At 37.3% G+C, this 21,204-nt stretch overlaps 1 protein-coding gene and 1 pseudogene across 2 annotated transcripts in view; both read right to left on the bottom strand.

The window, feature by feature from the left end:
- Positions 1-21,204, bottom strand: part of OXSR1 (oxidative stress responsive kinase 1) — a 101,135-nt gene that overhangs the window by 9,294 nt on the left and 70,637 nt on the right. For both annotated transcript variants that reach the window (XM_019946870.2, XM_019946871.3), the window contains 5 exons: positions 18,158-18,291; positions 14,164-14,212; positions 13,481-13,546; positions 9,213-9,335; positions 5,103-5,138 (listed from right to left, as the gene is read on the bottom strand). In XM_019946870.2, the coding sequence (XP_019802429.1) occupies positions 5,103-5,138; positions 9,213-9,335; positions 13,481-13,546; positions 14,164-14,212; positions 18,158-18,291 (408 nt within the window). The remainder of the gene's footprint in view (positions 1-5,102; positions 5,139-9,212; positions 9,336-13,480; positions 13,547-14,163; positions 14,213-18,157; positions 18,292-21,204) is intronic.
- On the bottom strand, positions 6-4,612 carry LOC109552022 (protein phosphatase 1 regulatory subunit 14B pseudogene; annotated as a pseudogene).

Genomic DNA, 21,204 nt, shown 5'->3' with positions numbered 1-21,204 from the left:
GTAACAAAAACACACACACAGTGCTGCTTAAGCTGAGAGGAAAGGAGGCGGGCCTGCTGACAGGCAAGCACTGCCGCAGAGAGACTTTTTAAAGTAGTCCTTGTGTAGTGAACCAGCCCATCTCTACATCCCCAAGACACACCTATTTCAAGTGGAAGTCAAATATCTCTATGCTTTTTAAATTAATTAATTAATCTATTTGTTTATTTTTGGCTGTGTTGGGTCTTCGTTGCTGTGTGCGGTCTTTCTCTGGTTGCGGTGAGCGGGGACTACTCTTCATTGCAGTGCGCGGGCTTCTCATTGCGGTGGCTTCTCTTGTTGTGGAGCACAGGGCTTTAGGCATGGGGGCTTCAGTAGTTGCAGCATGTGGGCTCAGTAGTTGTGGCTTGCCAGCTCTAGAGCACAGGCTCAGTAGTTGTGGCGCACGGGATTAGTTGCTCCACGGCATGTGGCATCTTCCCGGACCAGGGATCGAACCCGTGTCCCCTGCATTGGCAGGCGGATTCTTAATCACTGCACCACCAGGAAAGTCCCGCTTTTTTGTTTTTAAGAACTTTCTGAGGTATAATTTACGTCCCATGAAATTCACTGGTATTGCTGTTACCAGCTTGCGGGGGGGCAGCGGTTGTTCTGTGGGAACCACGGTTCACCTGGGTCGAGGACCCTTACTTCTTCTGGCTGTGCTCAGCTTCTGTGTGCCTCGGATCTTGTCCAGCAAGCCAGAGACGAAGGCCTCAATGGGTTTGTAACAGTCAACCAGCAGCTCCGTGACCCTGGCAGCTCGGGTATCATCGCTCTCCATGTCCAGGAGTTCATCCACGTCAATCTCCAGTTCTGGGATCTCTTCTTCCTGGCAGTCCTAGAGGTGAGTGAGCTGCTCCAGCATCCACTCCTCCAGGTTGAGGCGTCTCCGTAGCTCCTTGCGGTGCTACTCGACCGTGACCTTCCCTCAGCGCCTCACTGGGCCCTCGTCGTCCGTGCCGCCCGGGCCCTAGCCTGCAGGACCAGGGGGGCTCTGAAAGTAGACGCGGGGCCCTGGACCACCACTCCCCGGTCCAGGGGCCGGAGCCGCCAACGCCGCGCCCCCTGTCGGGCCGCTGTCCGCCATGGCGGCCGCCAGGGCCAAGTGCGTGCGTCGGGCCCCTCCCTGCGCCGCCACCTCTGGGACGCCCGCCAGCTGGCCGCTGGCTCAGGTTAGCTCGTGAGCTCATCTCCACATGGCTCCGTGGCGAGGGCGGCGGCGGCCTACAACTCAAGTGATTTTTAGAGAATTTCTACTTCTGTAAATATCCCTACAATCTGGTTTTAGAACACTTCCATCAACTCTTCCCGTGCCCATTTACAGTTAACTCCGGCTCCCCCACCCAGCCCTAGGCAACCACTGATCTACTTTCTGCCTCTATCAATTTGCCTTTTGTGGACATTTCATATAAACCAAATTTTACAATATGCACTCTTTTTGTGTCTGGCTTCTTTAACTTAGTTTTTGAGTCAGTCATGTTGTAACAAATATCAGTAGTCCACTTTTTTTTCCTTCTTCAGAATAGTAGTTCTTTGTGTCCTGTTTATTTTTAAATACATCTATTCTATCCCCTTTGCCCAGCAAAATAGCACCTACAAAATACAGATTTAGTATATAGTATGAAATTATAGAAATGACATTTTTCTATGTTGGGGATGTTCCATTACTTATAAAAAAAGAAAATCAACCAATGGTTCCTTAACATAACTGCAATGCTTTTCAAAATGGATGTGAAGCTTTATAACTAACATAGACATTAAACATTATTTTGCGTGTTTGAAAATTTTAGTTATGTAATGGGGAAAAAAGACCGAAGTTGAGTACAAATTCAAGTTAAACATACTTAAAATTATAAGGTAATGGGGAAAATGATATCAATGTAATGGCCAAAATTTAGAGTTAAAAGAGGAAAAAAATTAGAAGGGCAATGAGAGGTCTAATAGCTGTTATCATATAAGCAAAACAAGGAGACAAGGAAGTAAAATTTTGTGTTTACTTAGCTTCACATAAAGGAAACCAAAAGTTAGTCACTGGTTCCAGTTTTTGATAGAAAAACAGAACTTTAAGATTAGTTTTGAAAATGCTTAAAACTATTAGCACTATTTCAAAAAGGCAGCTTCCAAATTGCATGCACATATATGTATACCTATAATCAAGACAGAAAGGTTATACCAAACAAAGTAATGAGAGGATGTGAAGAGACTGGAACCTTGTGCATTGCAGGTGGGAATGTAAAATAGTACATCCGTTATGGAAAACAGTATGATAGTTCCTCAAAAAATTAAAAATAGAATTACTATATAATCCAACAATTCTCTTCTGGGTATAGACCCAAAAGAATTGAAAGCAGGGACTCAAACAGATATTTGTGTGGCCATGTTCATAGCAGCATTAGTCACAATAGCCAAAAAGTAGAAGAAACCCAAATGCCCATTGACAGATAAATGGTTAAACAAATGTGGTTCACACACACACACACAAATATGGAATATTATTCAGCCTTAAAAGGGAAGGAAAGAGGAAATTCTGATACATGTTACATAGATGAACCTTGAGGGCATTATGTAAGTGAAATACACGAGTCAGAAAAGGACAAATATTGTATGATTCCACTTTTATGAGGTACCTAGAGTAGTCAAATTCAGAGACAGAAAGTAGAATGGACGTTGCTAGGAGCTGGGGGGAGGAGAGAATAGGGAGTTATTGTTTAATGGGTACAGAGCTGGTTTTGCAAGATGAAAAGAACTCTGGAGATGGATGGTGGGGATGGTTGCACAAGAGTGTGAATGTACTTAATGTCAGTGAACTGCACACTAAAAATGGTTAAGATGGTTAATTTTATGTTATGTGTATTTTATCATAATTTAAAAAACAACAACAAAGTTATGAGCATGAGACTATGACTATGAGCATGTACAAGTTCACGTGGAGAGGCTATTTAGGCAAAGGAACAAGGAGGAGACTAAAAAGAATAAGTCTGGGTAATATGTAAAATACCCTTCCATTCAATTTTTGAGAAACTAGGAATCAGTCAAGATAGGTTAAGTTAGAGCGTAACAAATAATCTTAAATTCTCAGTAAATTACAAGAACAAAAGTTATTACTTTTTTGAAAACATTTTGCTTGTTTTAGAATTATTTTCCCTTTTTAAAAAACTGAAGTATAATTCATTGACTTACAATAGTATATTAGCTTCAGGTGTACAACATAGCAATTGGTATTTTTATATATTAAAAAATGATCACTACAATAAATCTAGTTACCATCTGTCACCTACAAAGTTATTACAATATTATTGACTGTATTCCCTATGCGGTACATTACATCCCCATGACTTATTTATAACTGGAAGTTTGTACCTCTTAATCTCCCCCACATATTTCACAATTCCCCTCACGCCCCTCCCCTTTGGCAACCACCAGTTTGTTCTCTGTATCTATGAGACTATTTCCGTTTTGTTTGTTCATTTGTTGTTTTTCAGATTCCATATATAAGTTACATCATATGGTATTTGTCTTTCTCTGACTTATTTCACTTAGCATAATACCCTCAAGGTCCATCCATGTTGTTGCAAATGGCAAGATTTCATTCCTTCTTTGACTAATATTTCTTTCTTTTTTTAAAAAAATATTTATTTATTTATTTGGCTGCCCTGGGTCTTAGTTGTGGCATGTGTGATCCTCAGTTGTGGCATGTGAACTCTTGGTTGCGGTATGTGGGACCTTAGTTCCCCGACCAGGGATCGAACCTGGGCCTCCGGCATTGGGAGTGCAGAGACCTGGCCACTGGACCATCAGGGAAGTCCCTGACTGAGTAATATTTCATTGTGTATATATACATATATATCATATCTTCTTTATCCATTCATCTATTGATGGATACTTAGGTTGCTTCCATATCTTAGCTACTGTAAATAATGCTGCAATGAATATGGGATGCATATATCTTTCTGAATTAGTGTTTTTGGGAAAATACCCAGAAGTCGATTTGTGGGATATATAATTGTATTTTTAATTTTTTGAGAAACTGTTTTCCATACTGGCTGCACCAATTTACATTCCCACCAACAGTGCACGAGGCTTCTCTTTTCTCTATATCCTCACCAACACTTGTTGTCTTTTTGATAATAGCCATTCTGACTGGTGTGAGGTGATAAAGTTATTTCTTGCACACACTTCAAGTCCATCTGTGGCCAGCAGAGGCTAAATTTGGTACCTAAATTTGCAGCAGGGATGCAGGTCATGATGGCAGGGGCAAGGGAACCCAGGGAATCACAATGTGGCTCTTCCTTCTGCTCACATTTTATTGGCCAAAGTAACTGCCACGGCCATGAGTAACTTCAAGGGGCAGAAAAATGCAATTCTACAGCATACCAAGAAGAAGAGCCAGAAATCTTAGTGAATAGCAGTTCTAATTCAAGTTGTCAGATGCTAGCCTGTAATAAGCTGAGGTACAGTATTTTCAGTCTTAAACATAATCCTGTACATAATTATATTACTATATATACAAATGAAGTGGAAAAAATAGTTACTTTTAAGCATGTGGCAAGAACAAATTGGATTAAGAGCAAGACATGTGTGCCATTAAACCAAATATTGAATACTCACGAGATGATTATTTTCTTTAGGTAAGGAGCATAAGGCAGGCCAGCCTAACAGGCGTCTGTTTAGTAGGATTCCCTATCACACTGAGGCAGTAACTATAGACATCAGAATCTATTTGACAAGAGGCTGAGGAAAAAAGTCCAAAAAGCAAAGGCAGCATATGACAGATTCCTGGACAGGCTAATGCAAAAAGACTAATTTCCACTTTAAGCAGCCCAAGATAAAAATAGCCGTTCATAAAGTCAAGCAAGCAAAAAAGAACATTCTGGGTTCTTAGGCCCACTTTTAAAATGAGTGCAATGGCACCATTTACTGCAAAGATCCATTCAAACTCAGAATCGATAGCTCTAATAAAATTCGACTGGCATAAGTTCCCATTCCCGTTTAGGCACATACCAAAAAGTGTGCTTAACATTAAAACCAAACCAAAACAAAAGCACATATACTTTAATGATTCAATAATCACAACTACTTACCTCAGAATTTGTTAATGAGTCTTTCACTCTGGGAGACTAAAAGAAATACAAAAAAAGGAGGCTTGTTAACTGAAAACTCAGGTTACTTGTAGTCAGTTCCAAACTGCACGGAATGTTGAAATGCAAGTCAACTCCATTTCACTCTGATCCATAATTAACTCATCGGTAACTCTAGTGAGAGTTTTCTGGAAAAAGAAAACTGTCATGATACTACTGTATTCTTTGTCCAGGTAGCCTGTAACGCATCAATATACCTACGGTATTTTAAGTCTAGAACTTGAGGTTTATAAGCAAACATAATGGGACTGAGCTATCAGTTAGTAGGGAGGTCACATTCTTCAAAGTTCAATTCTTTCTACTAATCATGAACATATTATGTGCATAATATCTCAAACCAAATGTAAACATTCGAGCTAATTATCCAACACATTCTTAAAGCAGAGTAATTCTGATTATAGGCTTTAATGAAGAAAACTCTTGAGCCAAAATTGAAATACTAATTACAATATGCCATATGAAAATCTAAAGCTAAATTGATTCAGTAAATCATAAGTTAGTAGTAATTCTGGATACAGGCACTGGAGAATACATAAAACAACAACATATCTCTAAACAAACGTCAATTTATGGTAAATTCTACCAAGTGTGAATTTAGACTTCTTATAAGGTCAGTTTAGGTTTTTAAAATTTTCATTACCATTTTATTAAGGAGAATCAAGGTACAGGCAACAGCTAATGGGTTACAGCAAGTATACAGCCAACACAAAACCTTAAAAAAAACTTTGTTTGGAAATAATTTCAAACTTACAGAAAGTTGTTAGAATAAGAATAATACAAAGAACACTGCTATACCCTTTACCCAGATTCATCCATTACTAACCTTTTTCCTCATGTGCTTTATTATTTAGTGTTCACTTTCTCTCTTTTTAAATATATATATTTAATCAGTCCTGTACCATTTGAGAATAAGTTGCATATAATCATAGCTCTTTACAACTGAATAGTCACTGTGTATTTCTTCCTCTTCTTCTTTTTTTTAAAAATATTTATTTATTTGGCTGTGCCGGGTCTTAGTTGTGGCACTCGGGATCTTCGTTGCTGCGTGCGGGATCTTTGTTGCAGTGTGCGGGATCTTTAGTTGTGGCATGAGGGATCTAGTTCCCTGACCAGGATTGAACCCGGGCCCCCTGCATTGGGAGGGCAGAGTCTTAACCACTGGACCACCAGGAAAGTCCCCACTGTGTACTTAAGAATAGGGATATTCTCTTACATAACTTCACACTACTAAAGCAATCAACTTAAGTAAATTTAAAAATAATACTTTAATTTACTCTCTATAATCCAACTTTTCCAATGACCTCCTACACATAATCATTCCCCCCTGCCTACTACACACTCTATTTGAATAGAATGCTCCTAATTTGTGGTTTGTCTGATGTTTCCTCATGATTCAGACTTAAATGAATTCTACAGAGTGACGTATCCTTCCTATAGTGTCATATCTTAGGGAATCACATGTTCCTCTACCCCTCATTAGTGATGTTAATTTTAATCATTGAGTCAAGGCATTTTCTAATTTCTCAGGTACGCAGTATTTTTTTCTTGCAACTAATAGGCCATCTATGGAGAGAAACTTTAAGACCATGTAAATATCCTGTTCATCAAAATTTTCCCATATGTTTAGCACCTATTGATGATCCTTGTCTGATCTAACATTTACGATTGTTTTATGATGGCTGTAAAATGATGAACTTCCCCATCCATTCCTACATTTACCAGTCAGCACTGGCAGTTACTGTAATGAAAACCCATCCCCCCCCCATGTATTTATATATCTGTTTATTATTAGTATGGGCCTATAGATTCCTATTTTTTAAATGATTTATAATTTATTCCTACACTTAATGATTTTGATGGTTAAATTCTCCCTAATTTGGCCAGTGGGAGCTCCTTCAACCTGGCTCATATTATTATGACTTTTTTAAAAATAAAAGATCTTTTCTTTCTGTCAAAAGAAGATATTCCAGATTTATCTTGCATTTTCCCTGTGTAAGCCCTGGAATCAGCCATTTCTCCAGTGAGCCTTTGTTCTTTAGTAGGGAATGACATTAGAAACCACGATCTGGGCATAAGGTATGTTCACTCTTGTAATCTTCGATTAGATGACAGAAACTGTGAATTTTACCTTGTTGCATGCTGATAATTTCTATAAATCTTCTTGAGCTTTGTTTTGGAATACAGTAAAGTTACTTGGAAATAGTTTAATCCTTTTGGATCCTGCTTTGATGAGCTGTTAGTTGGGTCTGGAGCAGTGTTCGGTCTAGGGCAATATATTACACCCCATTACTAAGCACTCTACCAAATGCCCTGTGAATTATAAGTTTCTCCAGTCTAACTGCTGTTCCTGGCTGTGTGAGTGCTGGGCACTTTCTCCACATGGGTAGTTTTCTCACATATAGTCACTGATAAGTATGCTGCTGAATACTCAAAAGGGAAGCTCTAAGCTTCTTTCTCTGGGTAGCTCTCTCCTCCTTGGTACTCTACCTTATCAAATTTTATCTGCCTAGATCTCTTACCTCTATTTACTCAACTCTCAAAAACACTTTTCAAGCCACAGTGAAAAGAAAACTGCCCCCAAACTGATTGGATGTTAGAATTAGCAGAGAAGGACATTAAAATAATTATTATATATTCATATCTTCAAAAAGTTAAGTAGAGACATTGAAGATGCCAAAACAACACCAAATCAAACTTCTAGAAACTAACAACCAAATCAAACACCAAATCAAAATTCTCGTATTACACCTGAGATGAAAAGGAGACTGGATGGGAGATTAGCAGCAGATTAACACTGCAGAAGAAAGACTAATGAACAGGCCAGCACTAGAAACTATGCAAAATGAAACTGAGGGAAAAAGAATTTTTAAAACATGAAAAGACGATCAGTGAGCAGTCAGATGACTTTAAGCAGCCTAATATACATGTTATTGGACTCTCCAAGGTGGAAGGACAGAAAAAGCATTTGAAAATGTAATAGCTGAGGGACTTCCCTGGTGGTCTAGTGGTTAAGACTCCACACTCCCAATGCAGGGGGCCCAGGTTCAATCCCTGGTCAGGGAACTAGATCCCACATGTGGCAATGAAGATCCCACGTGCCACAATTAAGACCCAGTGCAGCCAAATAAATAAATAAACAAATAAATAAATATTAAAAAAAAAGAAAATGTAATGGCTGAAAACTTTCCAAACTTGATTAAAAAACTGTAAACCCAAAGATCCAAGAAGCTCAATAAACCCTAAACATGAAACATGGAAAAAAAAAAAAAAGATACACCTAGGCATACCATATCAAATTGCTCAAAACCATTCATAAAGAAAAATATCTTAAAAGCAGCCAGAGTAAAAACAAATGTGACTTATAAATGAAAAGGTAAGTATACAAGCAGATTTAATACTGGAAACAATACAAACAAGAAAATGTTGGAACAAATTCTTTAAGATATAGGCCCACCTCATTTTATTGCACTAGGCTTTATTATGCTTTGCAGATATTGCATTTTTTTACAAATTGAAGGTTTGTGGCAACCCTGCACTGAGCAAGTCTATCAGCGCCATTTTTCAAATAGTATTTGCTCACTTCATGTCTTGGTGTCCACTTCTAGCAAAAACTAACACACTCGCACACACGATCCAGGATATACCAATTGAAGAAGAGGTGCACTGTTCCTCTTCAGGTAGAAAGTTAACAGACTTTAGGGACAAAGTTTCAATTGTTAGGCTTTCAAAGTCTCTAATCTTTTCTTCTGCAGTGTTTAATCTGCCATTCATCTAATCCAGTGTGTTTTCATCTCAGACACTATAGTTTTTATTTCTCGATTTAGGTCATTTTTATATACCCTAAATATTATCACAGTAAAACAGATATGCCAGTCCCCTTTTCCATGTAGAATTACTTGGGCTCCTGTTGTTAATAAGTTGTTCAAGAAAATTCTGTCTGTATTTTTTATATTTTAGCTGGTTAAACTGAACAGAACCACAGAATATAGTATTATCTCAGAGGCTTCAGACAAAAAGAACTCTAGCTAAAGCATATAGTTTAACAAAACTTACCCTGAGTTGTGAAATTGCTGCTTTCCCTTCCTCACTTTCTTCATCAAATTCATCATCACTCCACTCCCAGCCACCATCTTCTGTCTTATGAAGACGGCCACTGGAACCTGGTACTCTCCGAACCTGCTCATTAGGAAGAGAGACGTGGACTGTGGTAGTGTTTGACACTTACTATATAGAAAAGTCAGCCATATTCTCTCTCCTTCTATTACTTCAATGTTGTAAGCAGATAATAATTTTCCCAATAGAGACGTTTTCCTATATAAACTCACATCCTCCATCCTTCACTTGCTTTCTGTTCATAATCTCCACTATTTGTCTTTACTCACAACCACTGACCCTCCCTGTACTCCCATATTCTGAGCCTGCACATCATCCAAATCCTTCTTATGTGAAGTCACAGGTCAAATCTGATTAATGGTTTCGTATCTTGAGACACTGAAAAAAGGTGTGGGGGGGTGGAGTTTAAGCCCTCAAATAAATAAACCCAAGATAAAGAAGATGCTGCTCTTTTTTTTCAATTTTAATGTTTAAAATCACAATTATACCTCCATAGTTTCAAAAGTACTACAACTATGCAAGTGTTGTTAAGAAAAAGAGCAGTCCCCTAACTTTCATATTCTTCCTCACAGGCAACCACTTTCAATTCATGTTAGCTTATTCTTTTGGAATTTATATTTATCTCTCTGAGTAACCTGTTCTTATTATTACCCCTTGATTTTCTAGTTTTAGGAATTATCTATTGAACTTCCTGCTATGCAAATGAGAATTAAACCCTATTATCAATCCCCTACTCTTTTTTCAAGATACATTGTAATTTTGCTTAAATCAATATTCAGTGTTTATATAACATGATTATATAAACTATACAGGTGAACCTTATTATATATTACAATTACTTTTCTTTTCTGCATAACTTTTTAATTTCCCCTGGAGTTAATATTTGCTTATTTCTTACTTGTCATATTCATCCCTCAATTCTCTCCCTGCTGTGTAAATCTCCTCTCACCATATTCACATATATTAGGTATTCATCAGTATTATCTTCTTGAGAAAGCCTCTCACCAGAGCCTCCTGATCTGTTCCACCAGACTGACACCAGGTCTGGTACTTTAGATCTCACTCTACCGTCATCTAGAGGACCATGCTTCCTAGATCACATGACTTCCCTGTTCTTACTTTAAACACTTCCTCTACTATCAACATGGCACATTTATTAAAGCCAAGCATTTCTGAACATAACTTGATTCTGTTCCCACACTTCACTTACAGTCTGACTGGTTAAAAAAAAAATCTGGGTTAGAAAACATTTTTTTTTCATAATGTTGAAATAGTGCTGCATTGTGATGTGGCTTCCAGAGATGCTGCTGAGGTCATTATGACCCCGATCCTGTCCGTGCCCTGTCCCCCTTCTCTGGAAAGCTACACATCTTCTTTTCGTCTCCGGTATTATGAGCTACCATGGTAAATGTGCCTTACTGTTGGTCTATTTTCATTCACTGTGCTGGGTACTTGGGCTCTTTCAATCTGGAAATTCAGAAAATTTTTCTTGAATTATTTTTTCAGTAATTTCTTTTCTTCTGTTTTTCTCAGTTCTCCTTTTCTGGAACTCTTTTAACTCAAATATTGAGGCTTCTCAAATAATCTTCTAATGTCCTCATCTTTTCTGTTATCTATCTCTTGGCCTTTTGGCTCTGTTTTCTGGGAAATTTCTCAACTTTACCCTAAAATCTTTGTAAAGAATTTTTTTCATTTCTTCTATAATGTTTTCAATTTCCAAGAGCCATTGGTGGTAGCGCCATTCTCTAAATGCTTCTTTTTTAAAAGTAACAGCTTTACAGAGATATAATTCATATATCGTAAAATTGACCCATTTAAGGTATTATAATCCAATGATTTTTAGTATATTCAGAGTTGTGAAACCATCTCCACAATCAAATTTTGGTCATTTTCATCACTCCCTCCACCCCCCAAAAAACATCCCATACCCATTAGCAGTCACTGCCCTTTTCCCTACAATCTGCTCAAGTCCTAGGCAACCAATAATCTACTTTCTGTCTCTATACATTTGCCTATTCTGGATAGTTCACATAAATGGAATCATAGAATATGTCTTTCAATTAGCATAATGTTTTAAAGGTACACCCATGTTATGGCATGTATCAGTACTTCATTCATTATTTCTGAATAATATTCCATTGTATAGGTACATGACATTTTATATATCCATTTATAATAGATGGACATTCAGGTTGTTTCCACTTTTTAGTTATGAAGAATACTTCTATGAACATTCATGTACATATTTTTTTTTAACATTACTCTCTTTTCATTCCAGTCCTTACCCAAGGTAAGATTTCCAGAGATAAAGGCAAATTCAAAATACCTTCTATTTTAAGAAAGGATTTCAGAGCATTTTACCAGTAATATCTAGTAATAACCATTTTACTGCTACAGGCTTCATCACTGTGGTATTGTATTATTTGTTTGTAAATCTTTCCCCTACCCAAGGTGTGTCCTTAAGGGCAGGGAAAGTATCTTCATCACTTTTATATTTCTAGTATCTGGCACAGTGCCTGGCACATAACAGACACTCAGTACATGGTATAGAAGGGAGGCTGGATCTATAAGGAGTGTGAAAGCATCTTTGGGAATGCAACAAGGTAGAGAAAAGAATATAAAGCAGTAACCTTTCAAGGAGCTACCAGTGCAGTTATAAATGCTGCAGTTACTAATGCCTCGATAAACAGCTTGGAATAGGGAAGGGCATATTTGAAAATCTACAGATGGTCACCAAACTGCCTTCCAAGGAGATCTAGCCAGATCAGTTGCATGGTCTTTGTTATACTGAATAGAGTATGCAAACTGAAAGGCCCCACCAGCCCCCTTCCCACTCCCTCTCAAGGCCTGCCATGCCCAACTCCTCACCCAAACACCTGCTGAGTGAATATCTGAAAAGTAACCATTTGAAGGTATGCCAAATTACTAGCTTACCTAGACCACTAATATCTTGGTTTGGTCCTGCCTTAAGGGTAAAGGACTTATGTTTGTTCACTATTTTAAGGCTAGGTTACCCAAATAATATTGAAGGAAAGCCACAATCATCTTTTCTACTTTAGTAACATTTCAAAAGAGTTCAAAGTTTACAGCTTTGTGTATTGTAATAGGGAGGCATGTGGTATATGCTGCTTCCTTCTGCTGCCGATGGAATTCCAACAGAAACCAGAATGTTACTACTGGAAACAGATGAACTTCCTCTCATTGTTCCTGTACTTTTTCACATTAATCGTGAAATAATGGGGAAGTGGCTTCTACTTTAGTCAGGGGGAAGGACACAAGACTGAATTATTTAATTTTTTAAACTCTTTTCTTCTTAAAACATGTAGTTCTTCCAGTCAGCCAAGAGAAAGGATACTGTTATTTAATAGAAATTCACTCAGCCGAAGCAGCTTAGGATATAGATGTGGATGTTCAGCTTGAAGCTGTTTCCAACATTGCTGATGGTTTTTAATGTGGCTATATTTAGCCTCTCCTATCTCCCTCACGTGGCTTCAATGGGATTCACTTGGTACTCTGAACACTTTCTTCCATCAATATGAAGAATCCCCGGAAGTACCCATGGTGGATTTTTCTTCTCCGCCAACTTCCCAGCCATGGGCGTGTCTCTCCGCCAGCCCTCGGCTGACGGCGATTGGACCCATGTACATATTTTTATGTGTACATGTTTTCAATGCTCTTGGGTGTGACTAGGAGTGGAATTGCTGGATCATATGGCAACTTTGTTTAGCCTTTTGTGAAACTGCCCGACTGCTTTTTAAAAGTGGCCACACCATTTTCCATTCCCGTCAGTAATGTGTAAGGGCTCCAATTTCTCTACATCTTTAGCAACACTTGTTATTGTTTGTCTTTTTTGATATAGTTATCCTAGTGGGTGTGAAGTGGTGTCTTCATTGTTTTTGTATGGTGTGAAGAAACTTCACAACTTTACAACTTACTCTGGTAGTTGCAAACAGTGATTTAACAGAATTTAGAATTAATTCATTAATTACGTAACATACCTTTTCATTCTAGTTGATAGTGGAGTAATACCAAGGCATACAGTAGACTATTGCTAAAAGAATATATCAAAGAATGCTAAAGATAAGACTGAAAGAAAATGAGTAATACTCATACTGTTAACACAGTATTAGTTAAATATACTTTCAAAATGCAAAGGTAAATCTATTCTAAGTAATTTCCCAGAAAAACTGAGTAAAATCCCCATTTACCTTTCTAGCTCTTTCAGAAATGGTTGGTGCTCTCTGCAATATTTTTTCTTGAAGAAATTCTTTATTCTGGAGAGGAAAAATAAGTATTTTCTTCTCACAAGAAGTTTTTATTGAACAAAATAACTGACACAGAAATATTCACAATTAAAATGTGATATAGTAACTGTTTTATAAAGAAGTTTGAAAAAAGCTTCTGAAGCTCCTTAGTATATTACTACCATGACTTTATAAATTGAGAAAAATCTTTAGTGTACTGTAAAAACCATTATCTATGAAAAGTTTGCTTTAACATATGTCCTTTGGGATCATGGTCCCACATTTCCCAACTACAGTAACATCCTACTTAACCCACATCTTTGGGAAATGAGATGTTTACTAATTCAGTAGTAAACCCTGAAATGCGAGTTCAGTATATTTCACAGAATTTTCCACAGATTTTATTTATAATGGTAAAGTTTAATATTCATTTTTCCTGTTTTAAGTTTTACCTGACACTTAATTTATATGAAAAATACATTTATCTTATATACCAAAGATTATATAAATAGTGCCCTCAGCAATTATTTGATCTACCATCATTCTTCCAAAAATAATCATCTTAATGCAACATCTGAACAGTGAACCTAATTTAGGTAATTGAGGAGGATCATATGAACACATGAAATCAAGTTAGAATGTCCTACCTTTGCTTTTTGGAAAAATTTGTGCCTTAACAGTTCTGCTGCTGTTGGTCTAAAACCAGAAAAGAAAGTTTTTATAAATTCAAGTGGAATGTGGGTTTTCATTTTCAAAAATGATTTCTTGAGCATCAAGATAAAAACTCAGTGTACTCCACTGTCCTCAACCTACTAAAAACCAAAAAGGATAAACTCAGTACAAGACATCGAACAAAATTAAAAAACTCAAATAGAAATGTTCTGATAATAATTATTGTAGGCTCTTTCAAAAATTCATTAGTGAAATGTTTCTTTTAAAAGCATGATTTCTTAGTGGCTTTCAATATATTTGCTATTTAATATTATTTCCCAAGAAGTTGGCTTTATCTGCTTTAACGAGGCAAAAAAATATATTTAAACTCACAAATCAAGCCCTGTGCTTCTTGCCACATGGTTGCTTGCAAGCCTTCAACTTAGGTAACTACATATTTTTTTAAAATAATTTCACAATTTCCTTTAAAAAAACTGAAGATTCTAAGAGTAACGTATAGTCCCCCAATTTAATCTAAACTCAGGTTTTTTTTAATTAATTTATTTTTACTTATTTTTTTCTTATTTTTGGCTGTGTTGGGTCTTCGTAGCTGTGTGCAGGCTTTCTCTAGTTGTGGCGAGCAGGGGCTACTCTTCGTTGCTGTGCGTGGGCTTTTCACTGTGGTGGCTTCTCTTGTTGCGGAGCACGGGCTCTAGAGCGCGTGGGCTTCAGTAAATGCGGTGCATGGGCTCAGTAGTTGTAGCTTGTGGGCTCTAGAGCGCAGGCTCAGTAGTTGTGGCACACGGGCTCAGTTGCTCCGTGGCATGTGGGATCTTCCTGGACCAGGGCTCGAATCTGTGTCCCCTGCATTGGCAGGCGGACTCTTAACCACTGAGCCACCAGGGAAGCCCTAAACTCAGTTTTTAACTCAACTGTGTACAGTCTTACTTCATTGGCATAAAGGCACTGCTGTCCATTTCACAAACTAGTATGACTGAGAATAAATAATAAATACTACACTTAAGAAACTGGACCTGATTAACGCCACATACCTACCATGTAATCTTGAGCAAATCACTTCTCTAAGGTTCAGTATTACCTGGCCAAGTCCTTAAAAGCAGTGGTTCTTAAACACTGCTGTGCATTACAATATCTGGGAGTTAAAAAAAAAAAATCCTTGGGACTAAAGACATGAGGGTCATATTCTAGCTATGTCAGAGCAACAAGGTAGAAGCAGCCTACGTTTTGGATTGCCCTTCTGAAATAGAGTTGTCATACCACATGTGAACTGTTACACAAGAGAGAAATAAAGTCTTATCTTATTTAAAAAAAAAAAAAAATCCTGATGCCCAGGCTGTTCCCCTTAACACTTAAAGCAGAATCTGTGGGGGCAAACCTGGGTATCAGCAGTTTTTAGAACTCCCCAGGTGATACCAATATGTACTCAAGCCTGAGAACCAGGGCCTCAGCGGATTCTTATAGATTAAAAGAGAGAGTCAGTGTGGAAGTGCTTTGCAAACTGAAAGTAGACATTACCATTCCTATTTTTTTCATTCAGTCACAATTTCAAAATGTTCAACAGTTTGCACAACACTGTTTTTTATGATTCATTCTTTTCTTCTAGGTTCACTTCCTTTTTTCTAAAGTACACTTTAGAGGAGTTCTTTAAGTGATTAAAACATGACTAGAAAACTCAATTTTTGTCTGAAAAATAACTTAATTTCATGCTTACTGTTGAATGATAGTTTGACTAGATGGAGAATTCTGGGTTAACAGCTTTTTTTTTCTCAGCACTGTTCCAGTATATTCTGGCCTTGACTGTTGTTTTTGGGGAAGTGGCTGTCAATCTGCCTGCTATTCCTCAGTACGTAATCTGTTCTCTCAGGTCGCATTTAAGAGCTTCTCTTTGCCTTTGTGTCCAGTAGTTTCATGACAATGTGTACAAGTGGGAAAAGAGGGATACCACTTGGAATCTGGGGTGATATTTCCTTAGCCTGAAAATAAAGGTATTTCATCAATTCAGAAAATTCTCAGCTGTTATTTCTTCGAATGTTGCTTCTAGTTCACAGCGGTAGTGTTACACTGTGCATTTTGTAATTCTGGATTGTGATCTCTTCAGTGCAAGAATTTCATAGGGGACTTCCCTGGCAGTGCAGTGGTTCAGAATCTGCCTGCCAATGCAGGGGACACAGGTTCAGTCCCTGGTACGGGAAGATCCCACATGCCACGCAGCAACTAAGCCTGTGTGACAAAACTACTGAGCCCGCACGCCACAACTACAAAGCCCGCGTGCTGCAACTACTGAAGCCCGTGTGTCTAGAGCCTGTGCTCCGCAACAAGAGAAGCCACCGCAATGAGAAGCCCATGTATCGCAACAAAGAGTAGCCCCTGCTCGCCGCAGCTAGAGAAAGCCTGCACGCAGCAACAAAGACCCAACACAGCCAAAAATAAATAAAATTTAAAAAACGAAAAAAGAATCTCATGGACCTGAGTTTTGGAAGTATTCTAACAGTGCAGTTTCCAATTGCTTCTGCCAGAAATAAAACTGGCTTAGTAATAACTGTTTTACTTTCTAATCCTGTGGATTCCTGGATAATATGGGTATAAATTCAGACTGTAAACCTGCAGAATGTCCAGGTCAGAGGGCTGGATTATTCAGGAAAGATTTCTGTTGTGTCTCTGTGATGATGGACAGATTTTTTTTTTGTTTTTTGGTCTCTCCTTTTACTCAGGATGCAGACTTCTGAATGTCCTAGCTTTAAGCAGAGATCTCAGTTCAAAATCCCCATTGGGTAGGCCCAATATCTCATTTCCAGTCCCCAATTGGAAGTTAAAAATCCAAACCAGTAGGTTATTGGAATGAATAGTGTCCTACTGAGGGGAGCCACAGAATTAGTTTATGATAGTTCTTGGATTTATGGCTTCCTTATTAATTCTGGCATCTGAAGACATCCCTTTATTGCAAGTTCATCTCTGTATTTGGTTTTTTAAGTTTGATAGATTTAGCCAGCATTTCTGGGTGTTTGTAACAAGAGAATTCTGTTATTTTAGTCAACTAACTTGGCAGAAGCAAAAGCATTACCTATGTTTTATACCAATTTATTCAGAAAGAGAAAAAAAGTTCTAAAAACAAAGGTTTGAATTTTACTGCCTGTTTTCTTACCCTTTTCAATATTTCCAACAGTAAATTTTGAAGCCCATTATATATACTAAAGACATGATCAAGGATGTCAGTTCAAATCTTTTACTTTTGTTGAGCTTTAGAAAAATCAAAATTAAAGACCTCTTAGTGCTAAGAAACTGAGTGGACTATGTATATACTATGTGAAACAGAAAAATAAGACAGAGTGGGAACAGGGCCCAAGGTTAGAAATCAGGAGTTTTGGTTGACCTCAAAGATAAAAGATTGTATTCAATGATCTTCAACATTCTATGCTTCTGTTTAATTCATGAAGATACACACATTAGATGATCATGTTTCTCTTACTTACATGCCACCCAATTTTTCTAATGTTAACAATAAGCTCTTTGACTTTTTGGTCCACTTAACTAAAATATCTTTCTAGTAAGGAAATAAGTATGACTATTTGACATTAAATATAATATTTGCTATGTATATTGCTCTTGTTATTAAAATTGTAAAGAGCATTAAGATACTGCTTTACTTACAACTCTTAAATGCAAATTGAAAATAAGCCCTCCCACTAACTTGGCATTTCAGTAACATAGAAATTTATAATTATAAGAAATTAACCAGGAAATAGCTTAACTATTTAGGGTACACTGTATACTAAAAAGAAGGGAGAAAGTAATTCACTCATTCCAGTCTAGTATAATGGTCTGTGCATTTTTTTCCTAATGTTTGTATTTAGTTCCTTTGAATTTGCTGTGCATGTATGTATGTATGGCATGTATGTATGTGATTCTTAGGCTTCCCCAATGGTTTATATATTAGATGAAGAGAAAAGTAAGCTTTATCTCATATTTTACCTTTTTTCTGGATCCTTTTGAAGGCACAATGAAATCATTTTTCTAAATGATTTTCCATACTTTTTCAGCATTTCTTTATCTTGAACACCAGTTTCCAAAGAAGGAGGATCATTCTGCAGTGTCAGCATTAAAACCTGTAAGAATTTTTAATACAATATAAACTTCAGAAGACTCAGTAAAGTAAATTAAATATTGCGGCCAAGTTTTTTCAATATAGACAACCTCCAAACATACGAGCAGATTTCATTTTCTAAAAGTTCACATCTAGACCAGTTGTTTGGAAACTAGAGTTATTTAGGTGTTTTCCATATAAACAGTATCTTATAGATAGTTGGCTTCCCAGGCATGTGCCTACAAGGGCTCAACTGTATCAACATTGTACTGTATGTCCTTTAGTTGGAATCCTTTCTTCATGTCCTCTGTCCCCATTCTTATACCAGCAAACTATCTTAAAAAAATTAAAACCATAGCAAAATTAAGAGTGTGACCTTGCTGACTTTACCTATTCATGGCTCTGTTCCAACCTGACCCCTTGTAACCTGACCTCCTCTTCCCAGAACTCCTCAGAAACTTCAATCATAGAAATCACTGATGATGTCCCAGTTAACAAAACTACAGCCTCTTTTAGTTTGCATTCTTCCTACCTTCCCTGCAGCAACTGTCCATCCGAAATCTCTTCCTTCTTTGACTGACATGGCAACATACTATCTTGATGCATAGAGATGTAAATAATAAAGGTCACATTTATATGGTGGAATTTGGGATGATTTGTGTTTTTCTATACTGTTTGACTTTTTAATAAGAGTATAAGCCATTTTTCTGAGCACAAAGTCAACACCAAAATTAAAAGGCTATAATCAGAATTATTACTTGCTATTCAGATTCAATTTATATTTACTGAAAGGGAACTACTAAGATTGGCAGTATTTCTCATTTTGAGCAAACAGGTTAACATGTATATGTCTGGCTACAACTGCAGGAGTCACTGCCTACAATGATATAAAGTAAACCTCATCTTCCTCCCCCATCTCTTTTTAAAAATAAGCCATTTCTTGGACCTAAAAATAGCCTCCCACCTTACAGTTATTAAAAAACCATCCTTTTCAAAACCTTGTGAATATTCACTTACACCTAGGCATCTTGACCTTTAAGAAAAAACCGTGGCCTTAAAATATCACTAACCTTTCACGCATCAAATATATAGGTCAATATACATATGTTTTGAATATGCAGATATAGAGAGGGTTTTCATACTATCTGCTTACTGGTTTTGTCCCTCTCTACATTGTTAAAGGGGACAAAATAACATTTTAAAGGTTCTAAAATGCACCAAGAACATAGATATATGAATAGTATCACTATGACAAAAATTCACAACGGTGGTCACCAATTTAAACAGTCATAGGGCATTTTGTAAAGAGATCAAGCAGAACTATAAACAACAGCTACAGTTACAAACAAATAGAATTCATGTGCATATTATAATTAAGGGGTCACACAGATAAAAATGGCTGCCAACAGTACTGGCAGGACCATCTTGAAACACAAAAAACTCATTTATTACTAACGTTGGGGCATTAGGATTAAAAACTACGTTTCAGGTAACTACTCCTTCAGGATATAAAAGGCCTTTTAATAAAAGCTCCTTAATGTCCTACTTCAAAGCAAACTTTTATTCAATAACAGTGAGAATGATATATATGTATGGCACATGAACACTTTGCATGGATCTTATTTAACATATAAAAAGCACTTAAAACACTTAAAAGCACTTAAAAACAGTGCCTGGCACAGATAAGTGCTGAATCAATGTTAGTGATAATTACTGTTAACATGTAACCCTTCCAACAACCTTATAAAGTAGAAATGATCATCATCCCCACTGAGGTTGTTCTACACAAGTGACTGTGGGGAACACACCCTAAAATAAGACACAACAGATCCTAATATCAAACTAGTTACACAGTCAGGAGATGGTGAGTCATCATATAAAAAGCTCAACTACAATGTAAAGTCACCCAATGCTAAATACCAAATATCTAATAGAGATTTTAACTGCTACAGGAGTTAGAAGGAATGCAGGGCAGAATTCTATGGATAAGAATGTCAAACGAATCAGGCTCCCGGACTTCAGACTATACTACAAAGCTACAGTAATCAAGACAGTATGGTACTGGCACAAAACCAGAAATACAGATCAATGGAACAGGATAGAAAGCCCAGAGATAAACCCATACACATGTGGTCACCTTATTTTTGACAAAGGAGACAAGAATATACAATGGAGAAAAGACAGCCTCTTCAATAAGTGGTGCTGGGAAAACTGGACAGCTACATTAGAAGAATGAAATTAGAACACTCCCTAACACCATACACAAAAATAAACTCAAAATGGATTAAAGACCTAAATATAAGGCAAGACACTATAAAACTCTAAGAGGAAAACATAGACATAAATCACAGCAAGATCCTTTTTGACCCATCTCCTAGAGAAATGAAAATAAAAACAAAAATAAACAAATGGGACCTAATGAAACTTAAAAGCTTTTGCACAGCAAAGGAAACCATAAACAAGACGAAAAGACAACCCTCAGAATGGGAGAAAATATTTGCAAATGAAGCAACTGACAAAGGATTAATCTCCAAAATTTACAAGTAGCTCATGCAGCTCAATATCAAAAAAACAAACAACCCAATCCAAAAATGGGCAGAAGACCTAAAAAGACATTTCTCCAAAGAAGATACAGATTGCCAACAAACACATGAAAGGATGCTCAACATCACTAATCATTAGAGAAAAGCAAATCAAAACTACAATGAGGTATCACCTCACACCAGTCAGAATGGCCATCATCAAAAACTGTACAAACAATAAATGCTGGAGAGGGTGTGGAGAAAAGGGAACCCTCTTGTACTGCTGGTGGGAATGTAAATTGATACAGCCACTATGGAGAACAGTATGGAGGTTCATTAAAAAACTAAAAATAGAACTACCATATGACCCAGCAATCCCACTACTGGGCATATACTCTGAGCAAAACATAATT

This window comes from Tursiops truncatus, chromosome 10, assembly GCF_011762595.2.
Source record: "Tursiops truncatus isolate mTurTru1 chromosome 10, mTurTru1.mat.Y, whole genome shotgun sequence".
NCBI lineage: Eukaryota > Metazoa > Chordata > Mammalia > Artiodactyla > Delphinidae > Tursiops > Tursiops truncatus.
The sequence above is the reverse complement of the archived record's forward strand: the minus strand, read 5'-3'. Positions and strand labels throughout refer to the sequence as shown.